We start from the raw sequence: 24069 nt of genomic DNA, 5'->3' as shown, positions 1-24069 counted from the left end.
ATGTATTTTCCAATTGTTAGAATGATTGTATTTCTACTAACAATCCAGAAAAACCCTGTTTAACCAACAATGTAGTTAAGTTACAGTATTAATAGTACCAGTCTATGCAACAATCTTGCATGTTCTTCACATGTACCCCAAAACCTAAAATGCAATAAAAAAAAATAGTACCAGTCTGAGTTTAGGTTTTTAGGAGAAGTAGATACTGATGTATGACAGAGAGTAAAGAGGTCACTTGGGATTCTGAGCTCCTAAAGCTATCACGTTTCCCTAATCCTTCCATTATAGTATCCTTATTCTAAAGGCAGAAAAAGCCTCCAGTTTGCTGTGCTCTAAATTGCTTTTTGTCCTAGAACTACATATATTTTCTCTTTCCCTTTTCTAATAAAACTCTGGGTGCTGATCTCAGACATTTAAAAAAAAATCAATGTATTTTATGCTAAAACTTGAGTTAGAGGTTTAAAAGATAATATTTACAAATCTCATTAATTTGTAATAGAATTCCATTAAAAACAAAACAAAAAATCTGTAAGACAATATGGGAATATATTTTGGAAGATAATTTAAAAGTATTTTACACCTCTCTGGAAATTGTCCCTTGAAGTTAACTTCCTACACTGTTCCTTGCACATTTTTATTCTACAAAAAAACCTCCAAGTTGTATTTATTACTTTGAAATATCACTCTCATGGAAGTGTGAGTTACATAGCAGGAAGTTACATAGCAGGAGAAGCAAAGGGACTTTCTTGATTAGGAGGATTAAGATAAATATGATTGAATACCATATTTAAAGTGACCTTTTTGTAGAATTATCTATAAAGCATGGCTTAAAAAAATTAGACTTTGCAGTGAAATGATCTCTGTCAAGAATTTCTAGTAGCTTGTCATAATTGAGAAGAAGACATACTAAGTATTGTGGTGGGAATTAAGTTGCATATATTGATGATCTTTTATGATCAAATGTCTACAGTTGTTGACAAATTATCACTTTCACATTTTATTATCTCAAGTATACTATGCTTTCTCTCCAGCCTGGAATCTGAAGTTCAATTTAGCACATGGTTGTGGATACTCCATTTCACCATTAAATGAAGATGACAGGAGGAAAGTAGAAGAGATCAAGGCAGAGTTGTTTGGTCGTGGGAGAACAACTGACTTGTCCAAGGTATAAAAGAAATCTGGAAATGAAAAGTAAATATGAAAGAATGGGTGATGGAATTTGGATCTCTTCCTTGGGCTTCAGCTGACTTGCTGATAATACTTGGCTAGTGTTATGAGCCTTTCTTTGGTTTTGTTTTTGAGTTGGAGTCTTGCTCTGTTACCTAGGCTGAAGTGCAGCAGTGCAGTCACAGCTCACTGCAGCCTTGAACTCTTGGGCTCAAAGAATCCTCCCACCTCAGCTCTCAAGTAGCTGGGACCATATGCGTGTGCTTCCATGCTTGGCTAATTTTTAAATTTTTGGCAGAGACAGGGTCTCTCTATGTTGTCCAGGCTGGTCTTGAACGCTTGAATGATCCTCTTGCCTTGGCCTCCCAAAATGTTGGGATTACAGGCGTGAGCCACTGTGCCTAGACAGGCGTCTTAATTTTTCAAAAGTTAAGATGTAGGTATTAGATTCTTACAGTCTAGATATGTTAAGTTTTTATTAATTCCAAGTTCATATTTTGAAAAATTTATCATCTTAGAAAAATAAAAACTGATTTGCTTGTTTTATCAGTATTTTTTAGAAGAGAGAGGATTAAATATCACCCTTATTTTCTCTTGAAAGTGATACCTTGAAATCCAGATGGTGTCCAGCTGTTTTCAAATGTTGTATTTTAAATGCTTTAGAGTACACAGCAATAGTAGCTTACGTATAAATGACTTTCATTTTAATAGTACTTATTTTCCTTCTATTATTAACTATTTCGTACATAGAAAAGAGTATATATGAATCATAAATGTAAAGAATAGCAGCAAGTAAAAATAATTCCCGTATATTGACTATCCAGCTTGAAAAATAGAACATTACCCAATCCTGTTGAAGTTCTTTGTTTCTTCTTTCCCAATCATATCATTTTTATTTCATATTTTTATATATAATGGTTTTCCTGCTCCTCTCTGTGGTTTTGAACTCTCTGTAGATGGAATCAGTATGGTACATATTCTTTTGAGAACTGGGTGTTTCACGTAGTTTTAGGGTTTTGAGCTGCTTCAATGTAGATGTGCATAGTTTTCGTTTGTTCTTTATTACTGTAAAGCATTCCAATTGTGCTTACATGATAATTTATTCATTGTCCTATGGATAAGGCATTTTGTCTGCTATTTTGCACGGTAGTAGGGTATAATGATACCTATCTTAGAGGGTTTTGGTGTGGATTATGTGAGATAATGCCTATAAAATGCTAAGTAGAATGTGTGATACCTAGTTAGTACTCAATAACTGACAGCTATTATTACTGTTATTAATCCCGTAAGAATTGATACAGCTATCATACAAGGATTTCATGGCCTGATTCATACAAAGTGTCGTAGAAAACTATTCTCCAGTGATATAGTTTAGTTACTTGGATGATCTCAATTTTGGAAAAGTGTTTGAAAAGTACAAAGTAGATTGGATTTTCAGTTTTACGTATACGAAAACAAAATTGACAGTAAGAATAATAAAATGGATAATCGGTTGTCTTAGCACCATTTGTATCATGGATAATTGGTTGTCTTAGCACCATTTGTATATGTGCTGCTGAAGTGAGCACTATCCTAGCATCATTTGTTTGGAAGTACATAGTTTTCTCAGTGATCTGTGTTTCCCTGTTTTAAAAAAATTACTTTCTTGTGTTTGTTTCCAGATCCCTCAGCAATCAAGTTGCCTTCCCTTGGGTAGACTCTAGTTTGTCTGTGTTCTTCTTAAAATAAGGTGTCCTGAATTAGATAAAACACATTTTCATTTCTGATCTGACCAGCATGAAATATATTTAGTAATTCTCTTTCTGCCAATGTCCTGTGAGATTTCTAATGGACACAGCATAATTGGGCATTAAAAAAAAAGTACTGCTTTCAAAACTTAAAACTGTAGGAAAAAAGCAACACAAAACCAAACAAAAAACTGTGAACTGCTGCCACACTTTCTATTCTCATTTCTTGTGTCTATATGATAATTTTTTAAAAAAATATCTTTTTTTTTGAGACAGAGTCTTTGTTGCCCAGGCTGTTGTGTAGTGGCATGACCTTGTATCTATATAATAGTTTTTTTTTTTTAATCCTCTCTTTTTTTGGGACAGAGTCTGGCTTGTTGCCCGGGCTGTTCTGCAGTGGCACGATCTTGGCTCACTGCAACCTCCACCTCCCAGGTTCAAGTGATTCTCTTGCCTCAGCCTCCCGGGTAGCTGAGATTACAGCTACTTGGGTGGGATGTGACAGCATGCCAGGCTGATTTTTATATTTTTAATAGAGATGGAGGTTTCACCATGTTGGCCAGGCTGGCCTTGAACTCCTGACCTCAAGTGATCCACCCGACTCAGCCTCCTAAAGTGTTGGGATTACAGGCATGAGTCATTGCGCCTGGCCTTATATAATACCTTTTAACTCTCCTGTATTTCTTTTCATTGCTTCTGTATCAGTGTTCAAGCCTATTGGAATGATTTTTAATCTAAATTTGGTCATTTATTATATTAAAGTATCCCTTTCAGCTTTGTGCCATTTGTATATTTGATAAATATTTTCATCCAAAAGTTTTAACAATGTTTACTAAGGATTGTGGATAAAAAGTCTAAAACTTTTTGGCCTGGCGAGGTGGCTGACACCCGTAATCTTAGCACTTTGGAAAATCGAGGTGGATGGATCACCTGAGGTCAGGAGTTTGAGACCAACCTGGCCAACATAGTGAAACCCCGTCTCTAATAAAAATACAAAAATTAGCTGGGTGTCATTGCGCATGCCTGTGATCACGCTACTAGGAGAAGCAGGAGAATTGCTTGAACCCGGGAGGTGGAGGTTGCAGTGAGCCGAGATTGTGCCACTGCACCCAGCCTGGGTGACAGAGGGAGACTGTTTCAAAAAGAAAAAAAAAAAATCTAAATCTTTTGAATAAGATAATTCTAACACCTGTGGTGAGTACTTCACAATACTGTCATTCAACCATCTTATGTTTCACCATCTTATGATTGACTTTCTTCAGTCTGTTAACTGAGTAGTTGTGAAATAGTGTTTGGCAAGATATGCCTTGCTGTTGGGGAACCCGTATTGGCCACTCTGTATGTACAGTTTTGGATCCTTTTTTTTTAAACTTAAATATATTATGATTTCCCTGTAACACTTCTCTGAAAGCATAGTTTTACATAGGTATATAATATCCCATTGTGTGAACATAACAATTTATTCGCTACCCTACTGTTGGACATTTATTCATTCATTTTACAAATACTTACTGAATGCCTGATATGTACTGTCACTCATCTATAGGCTGAGGAGACATCACTGAACAAAATAGACAAACATTTCTTCATTGTGAGCTTACTTTAAGTGAGAGCGTATGAATAACAACCAAACAAGTAAAATAAATGTCGGATGGTAGAAATAGTGAAATTCAGTAAACAGAGAATAGAATGGTGATTGCCAGGGACCGGTAGGAAGGGGAAATTGGGAATTGATGTTACAGGCAAAGCAGATAGTGCAATATTAGGAAATTTATAAATAAATTTTTACATTCGTAGATCTAATGAAGAAACCACAATTATTTCATTAAGCTCCAAAAAGTATTTAGGAATAAAAATAAAATCTATAGCTAATTAAAAGTATTTCTTTAGAGTAGGAGTAATACCCAAAATATGATAAAGAATATGTATTTGAAATTTGCAATTAGCATAATCGAAGTCAAAAGCTTTTATTATGCATATAAAACATTTGTGAGTGAATTCATATAATAATGGTGGAGTAGGGAACTTTAGGGCTCCGTTTCTTACAAAAACACCTAATAAGCTTCCAGAAACTATCAAAATTAATTTTTGTAGAACTCTGGAATTTAGTTAAAAACATTAAAAACCAGGAAAGGTAGGGAGCTGTTGCACTGCAGAAAGAGAACACTATGGCACCTTAAATTGCTTACCTACCATTCCTTGTGTCTAGATTAACAATGGCTTTGAAGACAGCAGCTTACACTCCTGGTGCAAGCTGTCAGCACTGGAAGGTTTAGTACAGCTCTTGCTCTCAAAGAATTGTGGGCCGGGCGCGGTGGCTCACACCTGTAATCCCAGCACTTTGGGAGGCTGAGGCGGGTGGATCATGAGATCAAGAGATCGAGACTGTCCTGGCCAACATGGTGAAACCTCATCTCTACTAAAGTGGTGCACTCTTCTGATCCCAGCTACTCAGGTGGCTGAGGCAGGAGAATCACTTGAACTCAGGAGGTAGAGGTTGCAGTGAGCCGAGATCATGCCACTGCACTCCATCCTGGAGTTAGAGCAAGACTCCGTCTCAAAAAAAAAAAAAAGCGATTGTTTTAACCTGCCTGAAGTCTCTGAAGAATCGGTATGAGCTTCCCTTTGTTTTATAAAACTCAGAGCTTTCCTGGGACTGGGGTGCCTTATCCGTCAGCACGTGTGAAAGGTATTTAAAGGCCAGAGTTTCAGCTGTAGCAGCCTGAATCTGGGGATAAAAATTAGGACAATGAATAGGTAGACAAAAAGCCAGGAAGAAACAGTTGAAAAAGGAGATACAGGGTTTTATAAGGACTTTTAAAAGCTTTTGTGTATGCTGAGAAATTGAGAAGGTTATGTACATGCCTAGGATTGGATTCCTTCTCAGAAAGGCTTGGGAAGACCCTAAGCTTTCACCACTAGCTGACCTTCAGGCCCTGCCTGAGTAGGTTGTGAAAGCTAAGACAGAGTTGTAAATGGCTTGGCTAAGTTTTGACAGAGTGCCCCAAACACAGAGCAAAAAAGACTGGGAGTGTTTTTTTTTTTTTCTTTCCTATTACCTTTTTTCTTTTCTTGGCTGCAGGTGTTTAAGGAAACTGTGAAAACAGTAGTTGACCCTGAAGCTAAGGGAGTACAGACTTCAGTTCCATACACAACAAAGAGTAGAAGCTTTACAAAATAGTAAGTCACTAAACAAACAATAGCTTACAACAAGTAGTAACAGCAAACTCCAGGGAAGGGGGCAATCCAGTATCCAGAGTTGTCACATTATAATATTCAATATGTCCAGTTTTCAGCAAATAATAAGACATGCAAAGAAATAAAAAAGTGTGACTCATTCAGAGGAAAAAGGAGAAATTAATGGAACTCTCCCTGAGGAAGCCCAGCTTAGATGTACTAAAGAACTAAACAAAACCATTGTCAAAGAACTAAAGGAAACCAAGAAAAGGATTTCTCACCAAAAAGAAGTATCAACAAAGAGATAGAAATTATAAAAAGGGAGACAACCAGAAATTCTGCAGCTGAAAAGTACAATAACAAATTAAAAATTCATTAGAGGGGTTCAGTAGCAGATTTGAGTAGTCTGAACAAAGAATCAGTGAACTTGAAGAAAGGTCAATTGATTTATTCATTTGAGGAGCAGAAAGAGAAAAGAATAAAGAAAATGAACAGGGCTATGAGACATCCCCAAACATACCAACATGCATTATGGGATTCTTAAGGGAAGAGAGAGAGAGAAAGGGGCAGAAATAACGTTTGAAGAAATAATGGTTGAAAACTTCCCTAATTTGATGAAAAATGTGTTAATGAACTCCAAATGGGTCAAACTCAAAGAGACTCACCATGACACATTATAGTCAAATTGTTAAATACTTACCATAGTTGTTGGTTCTATTAGTAGAAGTATACTTTACCTAATGAAGTCAGCTTTAACCGATTTTTTTTTTAATTTGGTTTTGACGTCATAAAATACAAAACTGTGAGCTTCTTACATAGTTACTCCTGCCATAAATACTGTGGTAATTTATACATTAAAAATATTGAGACAACTTTTTTTTAAAACAAATGTTTCCAAAAGATTATTGGTCTTTTAAGTAAGTTTTATATCACATGGTAATATGTTTCATTTATTCATAGAAAGTAGATGTTTACTTTTTAGTGCTTGTCGACTGTGTGTGTGTGTCTTTGTGTGTCTTTGTACTGGTTTATGTGACAGTGAAGAATTAATTTCTGTTTTGGTTTGTTACATGAAGTCTTTGACGTGTTTTTGTTTGTTTGAGACAGGGTCTTGCTCCGTTGCCCAGGCTGGTATAGTGGCCAGATCATAGCTCACTGCAATGTCCACTTCCCGAGCTCAAGCTATCTTTCCACCTCAGTGTCTCAAAGTGCTTGATATTACTGGTGTGAGCCACTGCACCTGGCTGTCATTAAGCTGGACAATGAGAGAATAATATAACCTGATAAAACTCATGTAGATCTGTTGAGAAGAGAGAATTTTAATTGTGAAATAGTCTCTGGAAATTAGTAAAAGACACATTTTAGCTAACCAGTAATTTCATAACATCTTTATCTCAGTATAATTTACTGTAATACCATACGTTTCACCCATTTTAAAGTGTAGTTTGTTTACAGAATTTTACAATAACATAATTTTAGAACTTTGTTATTCTCCCCTCTCCACCAGTTCCCTACCCCTAAGCAAACACCAATCCACTTTCTCTCCCTATGGATTTGCCAGTTCTGGACATGTCATATTAAGAGAATTGTATGTGATCTTTTGTGACTGTCTTCTTTTACTTAGCATAATGTTTTCAAGAGTCATTCATGTTATGTTGTAGCTTGAATCAGTACTTCATCCCTTTTTATTGCCAAATTATATTTCATTGTATAGATGTTTTGTTTATTAATTAGTTGGTAGACATTTGGATTTTCCACTCTGGCCATTCAGGACTGCTATGAACATAGTAAGTGTTTATGTATTACAGTGGATGTTTCCTTTCTCTGGGGTATATACCGAAGAGTAGAATTACTGGGACATACGTGGTAACTCCATGTTTAACATGTTGAGGAACTTCTAAACGTTTTTCTGAAGTGGCTGTGCTATTTACATTCCCCTGAGCAGTGCATGAGGGTTTCAGTTTCTCCATATCCTTTTCAGCATTTGTTATTTTCTGTCTTTTTGATTATAGCCATTCTGGTTGGGTACTAAGGGGTATTTATTCATCCAGATTGTTTTGTGTATCAGTTTTTCTTTTTTATTGATCTATAGTATTCCACAGTATGAATGCACCACAGTTTAAATATTCACTATTGAAGAACACTTTGGTTGTTTTCTAGTTTTTGACTTTACCAGTACAGCTGCTGTAAACATTCATGTGCAAGGTTTTGTGTGAATATGTCTTTGTTTCTGTGGGATAAATGCCCAGGATCGCAATTGCTGGGTCATATGGTAGTTGCATGTTTAGTTTTTTGAAAGACAGGCCACAGCTTTTTTCCAGGGTGGTTATTTCATTTACATTCCCACCAGCAGTGTGTGAGTAATCCATCTTCTACGTAATCCTCACCAGCATTTGATACTGTTACTATCTTTATTCTAGCCATTCTAATAGGTATGTAGTGATATCTTATTAAGGTTTTAAATTGCATTTCCTTAATGGTTTTTGATGTTGCACGTTTTTTCATATCTCTGTTTCCAATCTCTGTGTCCTGTTAAGTGAAATGTCTATTGCATTTCCTTAATGGTTTTTGATGTTGCACGTTTTTTCATATCTCTGTTTCCAATCTCTGTGTCCTGTTAAGTGAAATGTCTATCTCTTTTGCCCATTTTCTAATTGGATTGTCGTTTTTTTTACCTTTTTACTGTTGTGAGTTCTTTATATAGGTTAAATGTAAGTCTAGCGGATAGAAGACGTTTATTGGATATGAGGTTTGCAAATATTTTCTTTCAACCTGTAGCTGGGAGAGAGAGGGGCATTTCATTTTGCTGGATAGTCTCGGCTGCCCTAGACTTTCACTGATACCACAAGGGAGGGATAGTGCTTTATCAGCCAGCAGAGATGAAAGTAAGTCCTAGGGTCCTCATTTGGCCTTTGCTAGTGTAGTTGTGAGTGGGGCTAGTTTTTTGTGTGGCGGTTGGCTCAAGTAGAATGTATTCTCTTTTGCTAGGCTTCACCTCTACTGTTTTTGTTTTTTTTTTTTTTTTTTTTGGTCTGTGCTCACTATTCCTGGGTTGTAGACTTCTTCAGCTCTAAGTCTGTATATGTGAGAGAAAAAGAAAACCCAGGGGTTGCACCATAGTGTAATTCCTCAGGTCCCTAGATGACTAGCTAGTCTGCCTTCTTCTCTACATCTTTCAGATTCTTCTTACATTTGTTTTATATATATTGTCCAGGGAACTTCATTTTACTTAGCAGGAAGAATGGGGGAAAGTACATCTGGCCAGGCATGGTGGCTCATGCCTGTAATCCCAGCACTTTGGGAGGCTGAGGCAGGAGGATCCATTGAACCCAGGAGCTGGAGACCAGCCTAGGCAGCAGAGTGAGACTCAGTCTGTACAAAAATAAAAATAAGGAAATTAGCCCTGTGTAGTGGCATGTGCCTGTTGTCCCAGCTCTCCAGGAGGCTGAGGTGGCAGGATCACCTGAGCCCGAGAGGTCAAGGCTTCAGTGATAGCGCCACTGCACTCCAGCCTGGGTGACACCAGCAAGACCCTCTTTTAAGAAGAGAAAAGAAATAAAATGTCACAGGATCCTTGGAGTGTTGCTTTGCAATCTGGAAACCGCTGTGGCCAGTGGCACCTTCTGCCTGTGTATTGCTCACACTTGCTGGGTGCGTTCTGCCAACTCAGCCTGGCAGGCTGCTCTACTGTCCTGGATCACACACCTGCCAAGTGTGAACCAGGCATGGAGTGGTGAGGGGTGGATGGGCAAGCAAGTATGGGGTCTAGCCACTGCACACAGCCTGACTGCTGTGGTGGGGCAGGCAGCTCCAGGCGCTGGCACTGGTGGACTCCACACGAGGCTGCGGTGGGACCAGATGTACTGCATGCAGCTTCTGCTGTGGGCACCCACGTCTGGACAAGGGAAACATGGTGGCACCCGGAAGCTTGGAGACACCAGAAACCACAAAAACCCAAGAGGGTGTCATAGTCCTGGCTCGGGGAATCCCTAGGTCTGGGCTTCCTGAAAGGCTGCAGCTCTTCTCTCCTTGTTGCCTGCCACATAGCAGGTGGGGAAGGGGGTACGTTTCAGCTCTGTTTGTGTTATAGCTCTTTTAGTCCCACCATTTGATGGGTCCTGAGTTCTTGTCCTACATCTAGGAAGAAAGGTATGTGGACAAGTGGAGGGTGAGCAAGGTGGAGAGGAGCTTAATCGAGTGGCAGAACAGTTTTCAGGAGACCGAAAAGGGGTGGTTCCTGTCTGCAGGCAGGTTGTCCCTACAAGTGTCCAGCCCTCAGTGGAGAGGAGAACTCAGAGTGGGTAGCTCATATATGCAGGCAGGTCATCCCATTGTCTGTGCAGCCTTCAGCAGAGAGGAGAGACCTGGAATGGGTAGCTCCTACCTGCATGCAGATTATCCCATCACCTGTGTAACCTTCAGTGGAGAGGAGACCCAGAGGAGGTAGCTCCATGTACAAGCAGATCATTCCATTGTCTCTACAAGTCTGGCTGAGTCCATGGTTTGTTTTGTTTGTTTGTTTGTTTGTTTGTTTGTTTGTTTATATTTTATTTTATTGCACTGTAGATTCTGGGGTACATATGAAGAACATGCAGGATTGTTGCATAGGTATATACGTGGCAATGTGGTTTGCTGCCTCCATCCGCATCACCTATATCTGGCATTACTCCCCATGTTATCCCTCCCCAACTCCCTACCCTGCTCTGTCCCTCCCCAGGTCCCCCCCGCAACAAACCTCAGTGTGTGATGCTCCCCTCCCTGTGTCCATGTGTTCTCATTTTTCAACCCCCGCCTATGAGTGAGAGCAAGCGGTGTTTCATTTTCTGTTCTTGTGTCAGTTTGCTGAGAATGATGGTTTCCAGGTTCATTCATGTCCCTGCAAAGGATATGAACTCATCGTTTTTGATGGCTGCATAGTATTCCATGGTGTGTATGTGCCACATTTTCCCTGTCCAGTCTATCATCAGTGGGCATTTGAGTTTGTTCCAAGTCTTTGCTATTGTAAACAGTGCTGCAGTGATCATATGTGTGCATATGTCTTTATAATAGAATGGTTTATAATTCTTTGGATGTATACCCAGTAATGGGATTGCTGGGTCAAATGGAATTTCTATTTCTAGGTCCTTGAGGAATTGCCACACTGTCTTCCACAATGGTTGAACTAATTTATACTCCCACCAACAATGTAAAAGTGTTCCTATTTCTCCACATCCTCTTCAGCATCTGTTGTCTCCAGATTTTTTAATGATCACCATTCTAACTGGCATGAGATAGTATCTGAATGTGGTTTTGATTTGCATTTCTCTAAAGACCAGTGATGGTGAGCATTTTTTCATGTTTGTTGGCCTCATATATGTCTTCTTTTGAGAAGCGTCTGTTCGTATCCTTTGCCCACTTTTGAATGGGCTTGTTTGTTTTTTTCTTGTATATGTGTTTTAGTTCTTTGTAGATTCTGGATATAAGTCCTTTGTCAGATGGGTAGACTGCAAAAATTTTTTCCCATTCTGTTGGTTGCCAGTTCACTCTAATGATTGTTACTTTTGCTGTGCAGAAGCTCTGGAGTTGAATTAGGTCCCATTTGTCTATTTTGGCTTTTGTTGCCAATGCTTTTGGTGTTTTAGTCATGAAGTCCTTGCCTATGCGTATGTCCTGAATGGTTTTGCCTAGGTTTTCTTCTAGGGCTTTTATGGTGTTAGGTCTTATGTTTAAGTCTTTAATCCATCTGGAGTTAATTTTAGTGTAAGGTGTCAGGAAGGGGTCCAGTTTCTGCTCTCTGCACATGGCTAGCCAGTTTTCCCAACAGCATTTATTAAACAGGGAATCCTTTCCCCATTGCTTGGTTTTGTGAGATTTGTCAAAGATCAGATGGTTGTAGATGTGTAGCATTGCCTCCGAGGCCTCTCTTCTGTTCCATTGGTCTATATCTCTGATTTGGTAGCCTTGTAGTATAGTTCGAAGTCCAGTAGTGTGATGCCTCCAGCTTTGTTCTTTTTGCTTAGAATTGACTTGGCTATGTGGGCTCTCTTTTGGCTCCATATGAAGTTTAAGATTTTTTTTTCCAGTTCTGTGAAGAAGGTCATTGGTAGCTTGATGGGGATAGCGTTGAATCTATAAATAACTTTGGGCAATATGGTCATTTTCATGATATTGATTCTTCCTAACCATGAGCATGGAATGTTTCTCCATCTGTTTGTGTCCTCTCTTATTTCGTTGAGCAGTGGTTTGTAGTTCTCCTTGAAGAGGTCCTTTACATCCTTTGTTAGTTGTCTTCCTAGGTATTTTTATTCTCTTTGTAGCAATTGTGAATGGCAGTTCATTCTTGATTTGGCTCTCTTTAAGTCTGTTGTTGGTGTATAGTAATGCTTGCGATTTTTGCACATTGATTTTGTATCCTGAGACTTTGCTGAAGTTGCTTATCAGTTTCAGGAGATTTTGGGCTGAGACAATGGGGTCTTCTAAATATACAATCATGTCATCTGCAATGGAGACAATTTGACTTCTTCCTTTCCTAAGTGAATACCCGTTATTTCTTTCTCTTGCCTGATTTCTCTGACTAGAACTTCCAGTACTATATTGAATAGGAGTGGTGAGAGAGGGCATCCTTGTCTAGTGCCAGATTTCAAAGGGAATGCTTCCAGTTTTTGCTCATTCAGTATGATATTGGCTGTGGGTTTGTCGTAAATGGCTTTCATTATTTTGAGATACGTTCCGTTGATACCTAGTTTATTGAGAGTTTTTAGCATAAAGGGCTGTTGAATTTTGTCGAAGGCCTTCTCTGCATCAATTGAGATAATCATGTGGTTTTTGTCTTTGGTTTTGTTTATGTGGTGAATTATGTTTATAGACCTGCGTATGTTGAACCAGCCTTGTATCCCCTGGATGAAGCCTACTTGATTGTGATGGATAAGGTTTCTGATGTGCTGTTGCAATCAGTTTGCCAGTATTTTATTGAAGATTTTTGCATCTATGTTCATCATGGATATTGGCCTGAAGTTTTCTTTTCTTATTGAGTCTCTGCTGGGTTTTGGAATCAGGATGATGTTGGTTTTATAAAATGATTTGGGAAGGATTCCCTCTTTTTGGATTTTTTGGAATAGTTTCAGAAGGAGTGGTACCAGCTTCTCTTTCTATGTCTGGTAGAATTCGGCTGTGAACCCATCTGGGGTTTTTTTGGTTGGTAGGCCATTAATTGCTGCCTCAGCTTCAGTCCTTGTTATTGGTCTCTTTAGGGTTTCGACTTCTTCCTGGTTTAGGCTTGGGAGGGTGTAAGTGTCCAGGAATTTATCCATTTCTTCCAGGCTTACTGGTTTATGTGCATAGAGTTGTTTGTAATAATCTCTGATGGTGGTTTGTATTTCTGTGCAATCTGTGGTGATATCTCCTTTATCGTTTTTTATTGCATCTATTTGATTATTCTCTGTTTTCTTTTTATTAATCTGGCTAGCGGTCTATTTTGTTGATCTTTTCGAAAAGCCAACTCCTGGATTTATTGATTTTTTTGAAGGGTTTTTTGTGTCTCTATCTCCTTCAGTTCTGCTCTGATCTTAGTTATTTCTTGTCTTCTGCTAAGTTTTGAGTTTTTTTGATCTTGCTCCTCTAGCTCTTTCAATTTTGACGATAGGTTGTTGATTTTAGATCTTTCCTTACTTCTCATGTGGGCATTTATTGGTATAAATTTTCCTCTAGACACTGCTTTAAATGTTTCCCAGAGGTTCTTTGTGTCTTTGTTCTCTTTGGTTTTGAAGAACATCTTTATTTCTGCCTTCATTTCATTGTTTATCCAGTCAACATTCAAGAGCCAGTTGTTCAGTTTCCATGAAGTTGTGCAGTTCTGAGTTAGTTTCTGAATTCTGAGTTCTAACTTGATTGCACTGTGGTCTGAGAGAGTGTTTTTTATGATTTCTGTTCTTTTGCATTTGCTGAGGATTGATTTACTTCCAATTATGTGGTCAATTGGTCCAGGTCTAAGTTCAAGTTCTGGATATCCTTGTTAATTTTCTGTCTTGTTGACCTAATATTGAAAGCGGAGTGTTAAAGTCTCACACTATTATTGTGTGGGAGTCTAAGTCTCTTTGTAGGTCATTAAGAACTTGCTTTATATATCTAGGTGCTCCTGTATTGGGTGCGTACATATTTAGGATCATTAACTCTTCTTGTTTTATTTATCCTTTTACCTATATGTAATGCCCTTCTTTGTCTCTTTTAATCTTTGTTGGTTTAAAGTCCATTTTATCAGAGACTAGGATTGCAACTCTTGCTTTTTTTTTTTTTTTTTTTGCTCTCCATTTGCTTGGTAAATCTTTCTCCATCCCTTTATTTTGAGCCTTTGTGTATCCTTGCATGTGAGATGGATTTCCTGAATGCAGCACACCAATGGGTTTTGACTTTTTATCCAATTTGCCAGTCTGTGTCTTTTGTTTGAGGCATTTAGCCCATTTACATTTAAGGTTAATATTGTTATGTGTGAATTTGATCCTGCCATTTTGATGCTAGCTGGTTGTTTTGCCCATTAGTTGATGCAGTTTCTTCATTGTGTCGATGCTCTTTACCATTTGGTACGTTTTTGGAAGGGCTGGTAATGGTTGTTCCTTTCTATGTTTAGTGCTTCTTTCAGGAGCTCTTGTAAAGGAGGCCTAATGGTGAGGAAATCTCTGAGCAATTGCTTGTTCGTAAAGGATTTTATTTCTCCTTCGCTTGTGAAGCTTAGTTTGGCTGGATATGAAATTCTGGGTTGAATGTTCTTTTCTTTAAGGATGTTGAATATCGGCCCCCACTCTCTTCTGGCTTGTAGGATTTCTGCTGAGAGATCCGCTGTGAGTCTGATGGGCTTCCCTTTGTGGGTACCCCGGTCTCTCTCTCTGGCTGCCCTTAGCATTTTTTCCTTCATTTTAAACCTGGTGAATCTGATGATTATGTGCCTTGGGGTTGCTCTTCTTGAGGAATATCTTTGTTGTGTTCTCTGTATTTCCTGGACTTGAATATTGGCCTGCCTTACTAGGTTGGGGAAGTTCTCCTGGATAATATCCTGAAGAGTATTTTCTAGCTTGGATTCATTCTCTCCGTCACATTCCGGTACACCTATCAAATGTAGATTAGGTCTTTTCATATAATCCAATATTTCTTGGAGGCTTTGTTCATTTCTTTTTACTCTTTTTTCTCTAATCTTGCCTTCTTGTTTTATTTCATTGAGTTGATCTTCAGTCTCTCATATCCTTTCTTCTGCGTGGTCAATTCAGCTCTTGAAACTTGTGTATGCTTCGCGAAGTTCTCATGTTGTGTTTTTCAGTTCCATCAATTCATTTATATTCCTCTCTAAGCTGTTTATTTTCATTAGCATTTCGTCAAACCTTTTTTCAAGGTTCTCAGTTTCTTTGCATTGGGTTAGAACATGTTTTTTTAGTTCAGAGAAGTTTGTTATCACCCACCTTCTGAAGACTGTTTCTGTGAATTCATCAGACTCATTCTGAATCCAGCCTTGTTCCCTTGCTGGTGAGGAGTTGTGATCCCCTGGAGGAGGAGAGGCATTCTGGTTTTGGGTGTTTTCATCCTTTTTGCACTGGTTTCTTCCCATCTTTGTGGATTTATCTACTTGTGGTCTTTGTAGTTGGTGGCTTTCAGATGGGGTCTCTGGACATCCTTTTTGTTGATAATGAAGTTATTTCTTTCTGTTTCTTAGTTTTCCTTCTAACAGTCAGACCCCTCTTCTGTAGGACTGCTGGAGGTCCACTCCAGATTTTGCTTTCTTGGGGATCACCTGCAGCGGTTGCAGAACAGTAAGAGTTGCTGCCAGTTTCTTCTTCTGTTATCTTTGTCCCAGAAGGATACCCACCAGATGTCAGCCTGAGGTCTCCTTTATGAGGTATCTCTGGATATACAGGGGTTGGGGAGCTGCTTGAGGAGACAATCTGTCCCTTATAGGAGCTCAAGTGCTGAGCTGTGAGCTCTGTTGTTCTGTTCAGAGCTGCTGGGCAGGTACATTTAAGTCTGCTGCAGCGAAACTCAACTGCCTTTTTTTCCCAGGTGCTCTGTCCTGGGAAGGTGAGGCTTTATTTATAAGTTTCTGTTGTGCTTTTTCCTTTTTTCAGAGATGCCCTGCCCAGTGCGGAGGTAGCCTAGTCATAGTCTGCCAGCAGATGTGTTGCTGAGCTGCCGTGGGCTCTGCCCAGCTGCTGGGTGAACTTCCTTGCTGTTTTGTTTATAGGGGTATAGTTAGAACATCCTTGGTAATGGCGGTGTGCCTCAGTAATGGCCGACTATCTCTGTAATGGCGGACTGCCTCGGTAGTGGCGGACACCCTTCCCCCCACAGAGCTGGACCGTTCCGGTCCAGCTGTGCTTGCTGTGAAACTCTCAATCCAGAGCATTTCAGATCGCTGGTCTTTGTGGGGGTGGGACTGGCCAAGCCAGATCACCTGGCTCCCTGTTTCAGCCCCCCTTTTTTTTTCAGTTGAACGGGCAACTCTGTCTTCCAGGTGTTCCAGTTGCCAGTTGAGATGGCACCCGGATTTGTGTGAGTTTTGGTACAGAGACCTGCTGTGCCAGCTGAAACAGCCACGCTGGAGACTCATGGTGTTTTTTTGCCCAGGAATCTCCTGGTCTATGGGCAGTAAAAATTCGTTTAGAACTCGCCCTCTGCGTTTTCACTGGGAACTGCAATCCAGAGGCGTTCCTATTCAGCCATCTTGGATCGTCCTGAGTCCTTGGTTTTCATGGGCTTTAGAGGGGAGGAGGTGTATGCCAATTGGTCCATGGACAGGCCCAGAAAAAGCACCATAAGTTCTCACTCCTGTCCTTGGAACTGGCAGCCCTTTAAGCCATCCCTGGCTTAAAGGTCGGCTTCACCAGTGACCTGCCCCTTTCTGCCCAGGAACCCATCTGCCATCACTCTGCTATCTGTGGTGCCTGTGCTACCCAGGCTGTTCATGTCAAGGGGTACCTGCAGACCCACTGTGAGCTGCCCTCAGCCCTCCTGCCCCCTGCAGCTTCCCTCCTGTGCTCGTTTGTGCCCGGTGTCTGCAGGAGATGGAGGTGGCAGGGGCTGGCATGTAAGCGCTGCCCAAACTATGTGCACACCTGGCTGGGTCACAACAGTGCCTGGGCTCAACCTCCACTTTGCTCTGACATTGGAGTGGGGATCAGGAGTGGGGAGAGGCCAGGCAGTGGGAGCAGGCACTTCTGAGCTTGTAGGGGGCAGGGGGAATTCCCAGATCCCCGAGTGCGCAAGGGTGCCTGGGTCCACAGTTGTGTCTGGGTGGCTGCAGCTGTGCCTATGAGGGTGGGGCTCCCACCCCTCCAACTCAGAAGGGAGTGGGGCTTCTGCCTGTTCTCCACTCCCACCAGCTCAGTAGAGCAAGCATCCCCAGCTGCTCCTCCCCCACTGTAGCTGGCATCATGGCAGCAGCCACTGAAGATGGGATGCTGCTGCCATCAAAAGCACATCTACTCAATCACTTGGGGAGATGCAGCATAATTGAGAATATTTTTATGTGAAATCAGATGTTGCTATATCATCAAATAGAATGTCAACTTATAATGACTTTATAGGTAAAACAGAAACCTCAAAAAATGTTACATGTATGGTAGCTTTGAGTACTGGGTCCTATGCCTCAGGAAACGAGATCTTGGTTTTTTTTTCTCCCTTCTTCTTAGGGGTAAAATATTAGGATCTAGGTCAAGCTTCTGTAATCGCCAAACATACAGTGGCTCAAATAAGGTAGAATTTTATTTTTTCATGTCATTGTTCATGTTAGGAAAGTGAGCTCTGCCCTTGGTATCATCTAGGGACCCAAGCTGACTGGAAAACTAAGCTGTCCTTACGCATGACTTCCAAGGTCGTTCCATACATTCTTATTTTCAGCAGGTGAGAAAAATAGTGATGATAGTGGTGGTGATATTGGGGGAGCATGCAGGTCAAGAATTTGATTTTAAGGACAGGAAGCAGAAGTTGTACTTGATGCTCTTGTTCATATCCCATTGGCCTCAACCTAGTCATGTGGTCACAAGTGGCTGCAGAAGAAATAGGAAATGTCTCTCATTTGGTGGCTATATAGCCTGCCAAAATTTGAATAAGGGATTTCTATTACTTAAGATGGGAATACTTACTGGTGGACAATAGTAATCTTTGGTGTTTACTTTGTGGAAAATTTTTGGAACAACTCTCTGAGTGGTCTTAATCATTGTTAGTGATTTTATTCTGTAGTTAACTGTCTTTTTTCTTGCTGTACTCTTTGGCCTGTTACATTATAAAGGAGTGACATGACCTTCATGGTCCAGTCTTAGCATGAGTATAAAACTGACTTGTGTATAACTACTTGGACTGCTTCAAGTAAGACCCTGATTGTTTCTATCTTCTAGGGTTTACAGAGTCCACGGGGAATTGGATGCAAGCCAGAAGCTGTATGTAGTCATATTATTACTCAGAGCCATGAAAAAGGATGTTTCCGGACTCTAACTTCTGAACAAGCACAACTAGATAGCCACCCTTGTGTTTTCAGATCTGCTGAACCCTCAGAAATGACCAGAGGATGGCAGAGCCCATCATCATGCAGAGCCAGGCATGTCAGCCTTCCTGCATCCTTAGACCAGAACGACTCCCATTTCAAAGTTTGGAATTCCTTGCAGTTAAAAAGTCATTCCCCATTTCAAAACTTTATACCTGATGAATTCAAAATCAGCAAAGGTCTTCGAATGCCATTCCATGAAAAGATGGACCCTTGGCTGTCAGAATTAGTAGAACCTGCTTTTGTGCCACCTAAAGAAGTGGATTTTCATTCTTCATCACAAATGCCATCCCCAGAACCCATGAAAAATGTTACTACCTCCATTACTTTTTCATCTCACCGACATTCTAAAGGCATTTCCGATTCCTCTGTTGTTAAGGTTGGTGTCACTGAAGGTAGCCAGTGTACTGGAGCATCTGTTGGGATATTTAATTCTCATTTCACTGAAGACCAGAATCCTCCTAGAGAGCTTAAGCAGAAAACCTCTTGCCCTTCATCATTTAAAATGCAAAGTAATTCACCAGATAAAGAAGTGACTATTTTAGCAGAAGGTAGAAGGCAAAGCCAAAAATTATCTGTTGATTTTGAGCATTCTCTTCAAGAAGAAAAACCCTTAGAAAGATCAGATTTTACAGGCAGTCATTGTGAACCCAGTACCACTGCAGATTCTGGCAATGTCAAGGAAATTCAAATTTCTGATAACCATACCCTTATTAGCAGGGGCAGACCAAGTTCCACCCTAGGAGTAAGCAGATCGAGTTCCAGACTAGGAGTAAAAGAGAAGAATGTAACTATAACTCCAGATCTTCCTTCTTGCATTTTTCTTGAACAACGAGAGCTCTTTGAACAAAGCAAAGCCCCACATGCAGATCACCATGTAAGGAAACACCACTCTCCCTCTCCTCAACATCAGGATTATGTAGCTCCAGACCTTCCCTCTTGCATTTTTCTTGAACAACGAGAACTCTTTGAACAATGCAGAGTCCCACATGTAGATCATCAAATGAGAGAAAAACATTCTCCCCTTCCTCAAGGTCAGGATTCTGTAGCTTCAGACCTTCCTTCTCCCATTTCTCTTGAACGATGTCAAAGTAAAGCGCCAGGTGTAGATGACCAAATGAGAAAACACCATTTCCCCCTTCCTCAAGGTCAGGATTGTGTAGTAGAAAAGAATAATCAACAGAAGCCTAAGTCACACATTTCTACTATAAATGTTGAAGCCAAGTTCAATAATGTTGTCTCCCAGTCACCCCCAAATCGCTGTACATTAACAACATCTGCATCTACTCCTCCTTCAAATAGAAAAGCACTTTCTTGTGTTTGTGTAACTCTTTGTCCCAAGACTTCTTCCAAGTTGGATAGTGGAACTTTAGATAAAAGATTTTATTCATTGGATGCTGCTTCTAAAGCAAGGATAAATAGTGAGTTTAACTTTGACTTACCTACTATATCTTCGAGATCACTGGAACCAACCTCCAAATTACTGACCAGTAAACCTGTAGCACAGGATCAAGAAGCTTTAGGTTTTCTAGGACCTAAATCTTCACTGGATTTCCAAGTTGTACAGCCTTCTCTTCCAGACAGTAACACTATTACTCAGGACTTGAAAACCATACCTTCTCAAAATAGCCAGATAGTAACCTCAAGGCAAATACAGGTGAACATTTCAGATTTCGAAGGACATTCCAATCCAGAGGGGACTCCGGTATCTGCAGATCGGTGAGTCTCATTGTGATAAAAAGCAAGCTGGATGGACTTCATGATGAAGGGTTTCAAATACTTAAGCAAATGTTGGTTCTTGGAGGGAAGGCTGTGTGATTTCTCTGAGTGGAGGTTGTGTCTGACTAATTACTAGAAGTCTTTCAAGGAATAAATATGTTAAGTAAAAGAGAACATATGACAGTAACATGTTTATACTTTCAGAGGGTTTTTGGCAAGACTTGACATCAAGTGTTTTAAAAAATTGAATGACTTTGCAAAAATCTTTGATCATCCAATGATACAATTACTAGCTTCTTATTTACTGTGTTGGACATATGCTGAAGGTCTCCTTTGGAGGTTGCACACACGTATATGGGGGCTTGCTTGCTCTCTCTCTTCCTCTCTCCTCCCCTCTCTCCCTTTCTGTCTTCTCCAGCTCTGGGTTCCATTTCATGACTTCCCTCAAATATTTAGCATTTACAAAGAAAATAGCTTTGCAGTGGAAAATCCTGACAGATACCACTTTAGTCAAATGATGATTAGCATCACCAGTAAGACAACATAATGTGCTCCCTGATATGATGCCCCACTTCATAGTGTATTGTAGGAAAGGAAACCCAATTCAGGGGTAAGTCCATTAGATTTATATTATTCAGCCTAATTTTAGCACTTTGCCATTAATTCAGTTTGACTTTAATGAGCCTTTTACAGTATGGTGAAACAGAACTACCTGTATGTTTAATATTTTACCTTATAGTTGAAGAGACATCATACCACAGTAGAGAGCACTGGGCTTGGAAAGGAGGAAGAGAGAAATGTTTATTTATCATCCACAGGCGGTAGTAGTTGTGGCAGTGAGTCATGGCAATGAGGAACTTACATTTGCTGTCTTACTTCTCATGATGATCCTATTAAGCAGGTGATGAGATCTCTATTTTCCTACCGGGAAGTGGAGATACTGACTGCTGCTTGTGCCAAAAGATATTGTTTGTAGGTAGGAGAAAAGGCATTCAAATGCAGTCTGTTTAATCAAAGCAAGGTCTTATTCCCCTACCCAGTACTCTGTCCTAGAATTTGACCCCTACTTCCAACTCTTCTTCCAGTCACGATGCTGGATAACTTATTCAATATCTTTGGCACTCATATGTAGAAGGAAAGGGGTAGAATGCTGAAAAATCCCTTACAGCTCTGAAAGTTAGGGATTGAGATAGTAGATTGGGGCAAAAACAAGGGAAATCTCTGATTTCAATGTTATAAATAGTAGAGTGCTATAAGAGATCAGTACTGATACCTTTAAAAAATTTTTTTCTTTGAGACAGAGTCTAGTTCTGTCACCCAGGCCAGAGTGCAGGGTGTGATCTCCGTTCACTGCAACCTTCTCCCCCTGGGTTCAAGCTATCGTCCTGCCTCAGCCTCTCGAATAGCTGGGACCAACTCTTCAAAGGTTAAATGCCAAACTATTGTAACTGCATACCTTAAAAATCAGATAAAGCTATGAATGAGGAGAAAATAATACATGATTACACATATATATTTATATATGTATACATATTATATATACTATATATGTATATACATTTAGTATATGTATACTGTATAATGTATATATAGTATATATACTATATATACACATTATATAATCTATATATTATATGATATATACATAACATATAATCTGTATATTATGTATGATATATGTGTAATATATAATCTATATATTATATCTAATATATACATAATATAATATATAATATAGCATATATAATTATACATTATAATATATTGTAATATATTTATATAATTATGATCAAATATATAATTATTTTATATATACAATTATATATAATATATATTATAATATATAATCTATAGATTACATATATTATGTCTACGTCATATAATCTATAGATTGTATATTATGTATATATACATGTATAGTATACATAATATATATTATACATTATAAATGTACTAATTAATGTATATATGCACATAGTACTAAAATATATATTTACATAAGTATATATATACATATTTATATTTGTATATTTATATGTATTTGTATATTATATATGTATATATATTTATATATAAATATGTCTTATGTATATATATTATGTATATGTAAATATATAATATTCATATATCTATATATTATATAGTATATATACATAATGTATACATATATGTATATATGTATACATATTATATGTGTATATATACATATATAATATGTATATATACATATATATGTATACATACATATATATCATATGCTATATATGTATGTATACATATATATGTATACATACATAAGTGATTATTACACTAAGTATAAAATGATGTAAGCATCCACTACAAATATACATTCTGAACAAATGGCGTTATTATTCATCTAACAATATATATGTGTATATCTATAATATACATTATATGTAATATATACTATATATGTTTGTATTCATATATATGTATCTATGGTATATACATGTGTACTATATATACATTAGTATATATGTATTTATGCTATACACTGTATATACGTGTATATATAGTATACATGTATAATACTATATATACTTATATATAGTATACTGTGTGTATACACTATACATACACACACAGTATACTATATATAAGTATATATATTATGTACATATATGTATATAAATATATACATATATGTATATATTGTATATATTGTAGACATGTATATGTAGTATACATGTATGTTGTATATATAGCATATGCTATATATAGTATACATGTATATACTATATATACATACATATGTATATATGCAAATATATAGTATACATTATATACTATATATACTATATATACATATATGTATATATGTTTATATACATAACATATATACATGTATATTAGATGAACTAACAATAATGCCATTTGTTCAGCGTGTACATTTGTAGTGGATGCTTATTTTATTTTATACTTAGTATAATAATCAGAAATAGATATTATCACCTCACTTTTGGATTTTAAAAGCCTGAGACTTAAGAGAAAATGTTTTCCTAAGATCACATGGCTGTTGAGCATTGGAGGTGACATTTGAACCTAGGTTTGTTGAACTCCACAGTCCATAAATAATTCAAACTACACACAAACACACACAGATGCATAAAACATATATATAAGTATATATGTATAAAATACTTATAAAGTATATATGTGTAAAATATAAAGTATATATAGATAAAAGATATTTAAATGTTTTCTTTTTGAGATAATTTTAGACTTACAGAGGAGTTGTAGATGTAGCACAAGAGTTCCTGTATTAATTATGTAGTGCTATGTATTATGTTACCCTGAAATGTAGCAACTTAATAAACATCTGAAAATGTATGTAGGTCAAAAATCTAAATGTATCTCTTTTGGGTACTTCTGTCTTAAGTTCTCTCACAGGGCTTTCCTGAGAGGATGTGCTTCCACACATGGCCATGGCTTTGGCCAGAGACATGGGCTTTTTGCTTCTGTAAGGCACTCATAATATGACACCTAGTGAGGAAGTGAGGGGTAGGAGAGGGTGCCCAAGGCAAAAGGCACAGTCTTCTTGTAGCCTACCCTTGGGTGTGACATCTCATCACCTCTGCCGCATTCTCTTCAACAGAAATAAGTCAGTGTCTGCAGCTCTCACCCAAGGGTTGGCAGTTACACAAGGTCCTGAATACAAGGAGGTAGATGTCATTGGGGGATATCTTAGAGTTTGCCCATGTAACCTTTACTGAAGCTTTCATTTATGTTAATGTCTTACCATAACTTCATAACCATAAA

At 38.5% G+C, this 24069-nt stretch overlaps 1 protein-coding gene across 12 annotated transcripts in view; it reads left to right on the top strand.

The window, feature by feature from the left end:
• Positions 1-24069, top strand: part of LOC135273162 (centrosome-associated protein ALMS1-like) — a 169412-nt gene that overhangs the window by 5803 nt on the left and 139540 nt on the right. For all 12 annotated transcript variants that reach the window (XR_010340991.1, XR_010340994.1, XR_010340993.1 and 9 more), the window contains exons 2-3: positions 1032-1165; positions 18425-20289. Coding sequence is in view for 7 of the 12 variants with exons in the window: in XM_064372073.1 (XP_064228143.1) it covers positions 1032-1165; positions 18425-20289 (1999 nt within the window). In the remaining 5 variants the exon portion in view is untranslated. The remainder of the gene's footprint in view (positions 1-1031; positions 1166-18424; positions 20290-24069) is intronic.

The sequence above is a fragment of the Aotus nancymaae genome, unplaced genomic scaffold (genome assembly GCF_030222135.1).
Source record: "Aotus nancymaae isolate 86718 unplaced genomic scaffold, 86718_ANA_hifiasm-v0.15.2.pri h1tg000338l, whole genome shotgun sequence".
Classification (NCBI taxonomy): Eukaryota; Metazoa; Chordata; class Mammalia; order Primates; family Aotidae; genus Aotus; species Aotus nancymaae.
This window is presented reverse-complemented; position numbering and strand designations above follow the sequence as displayed.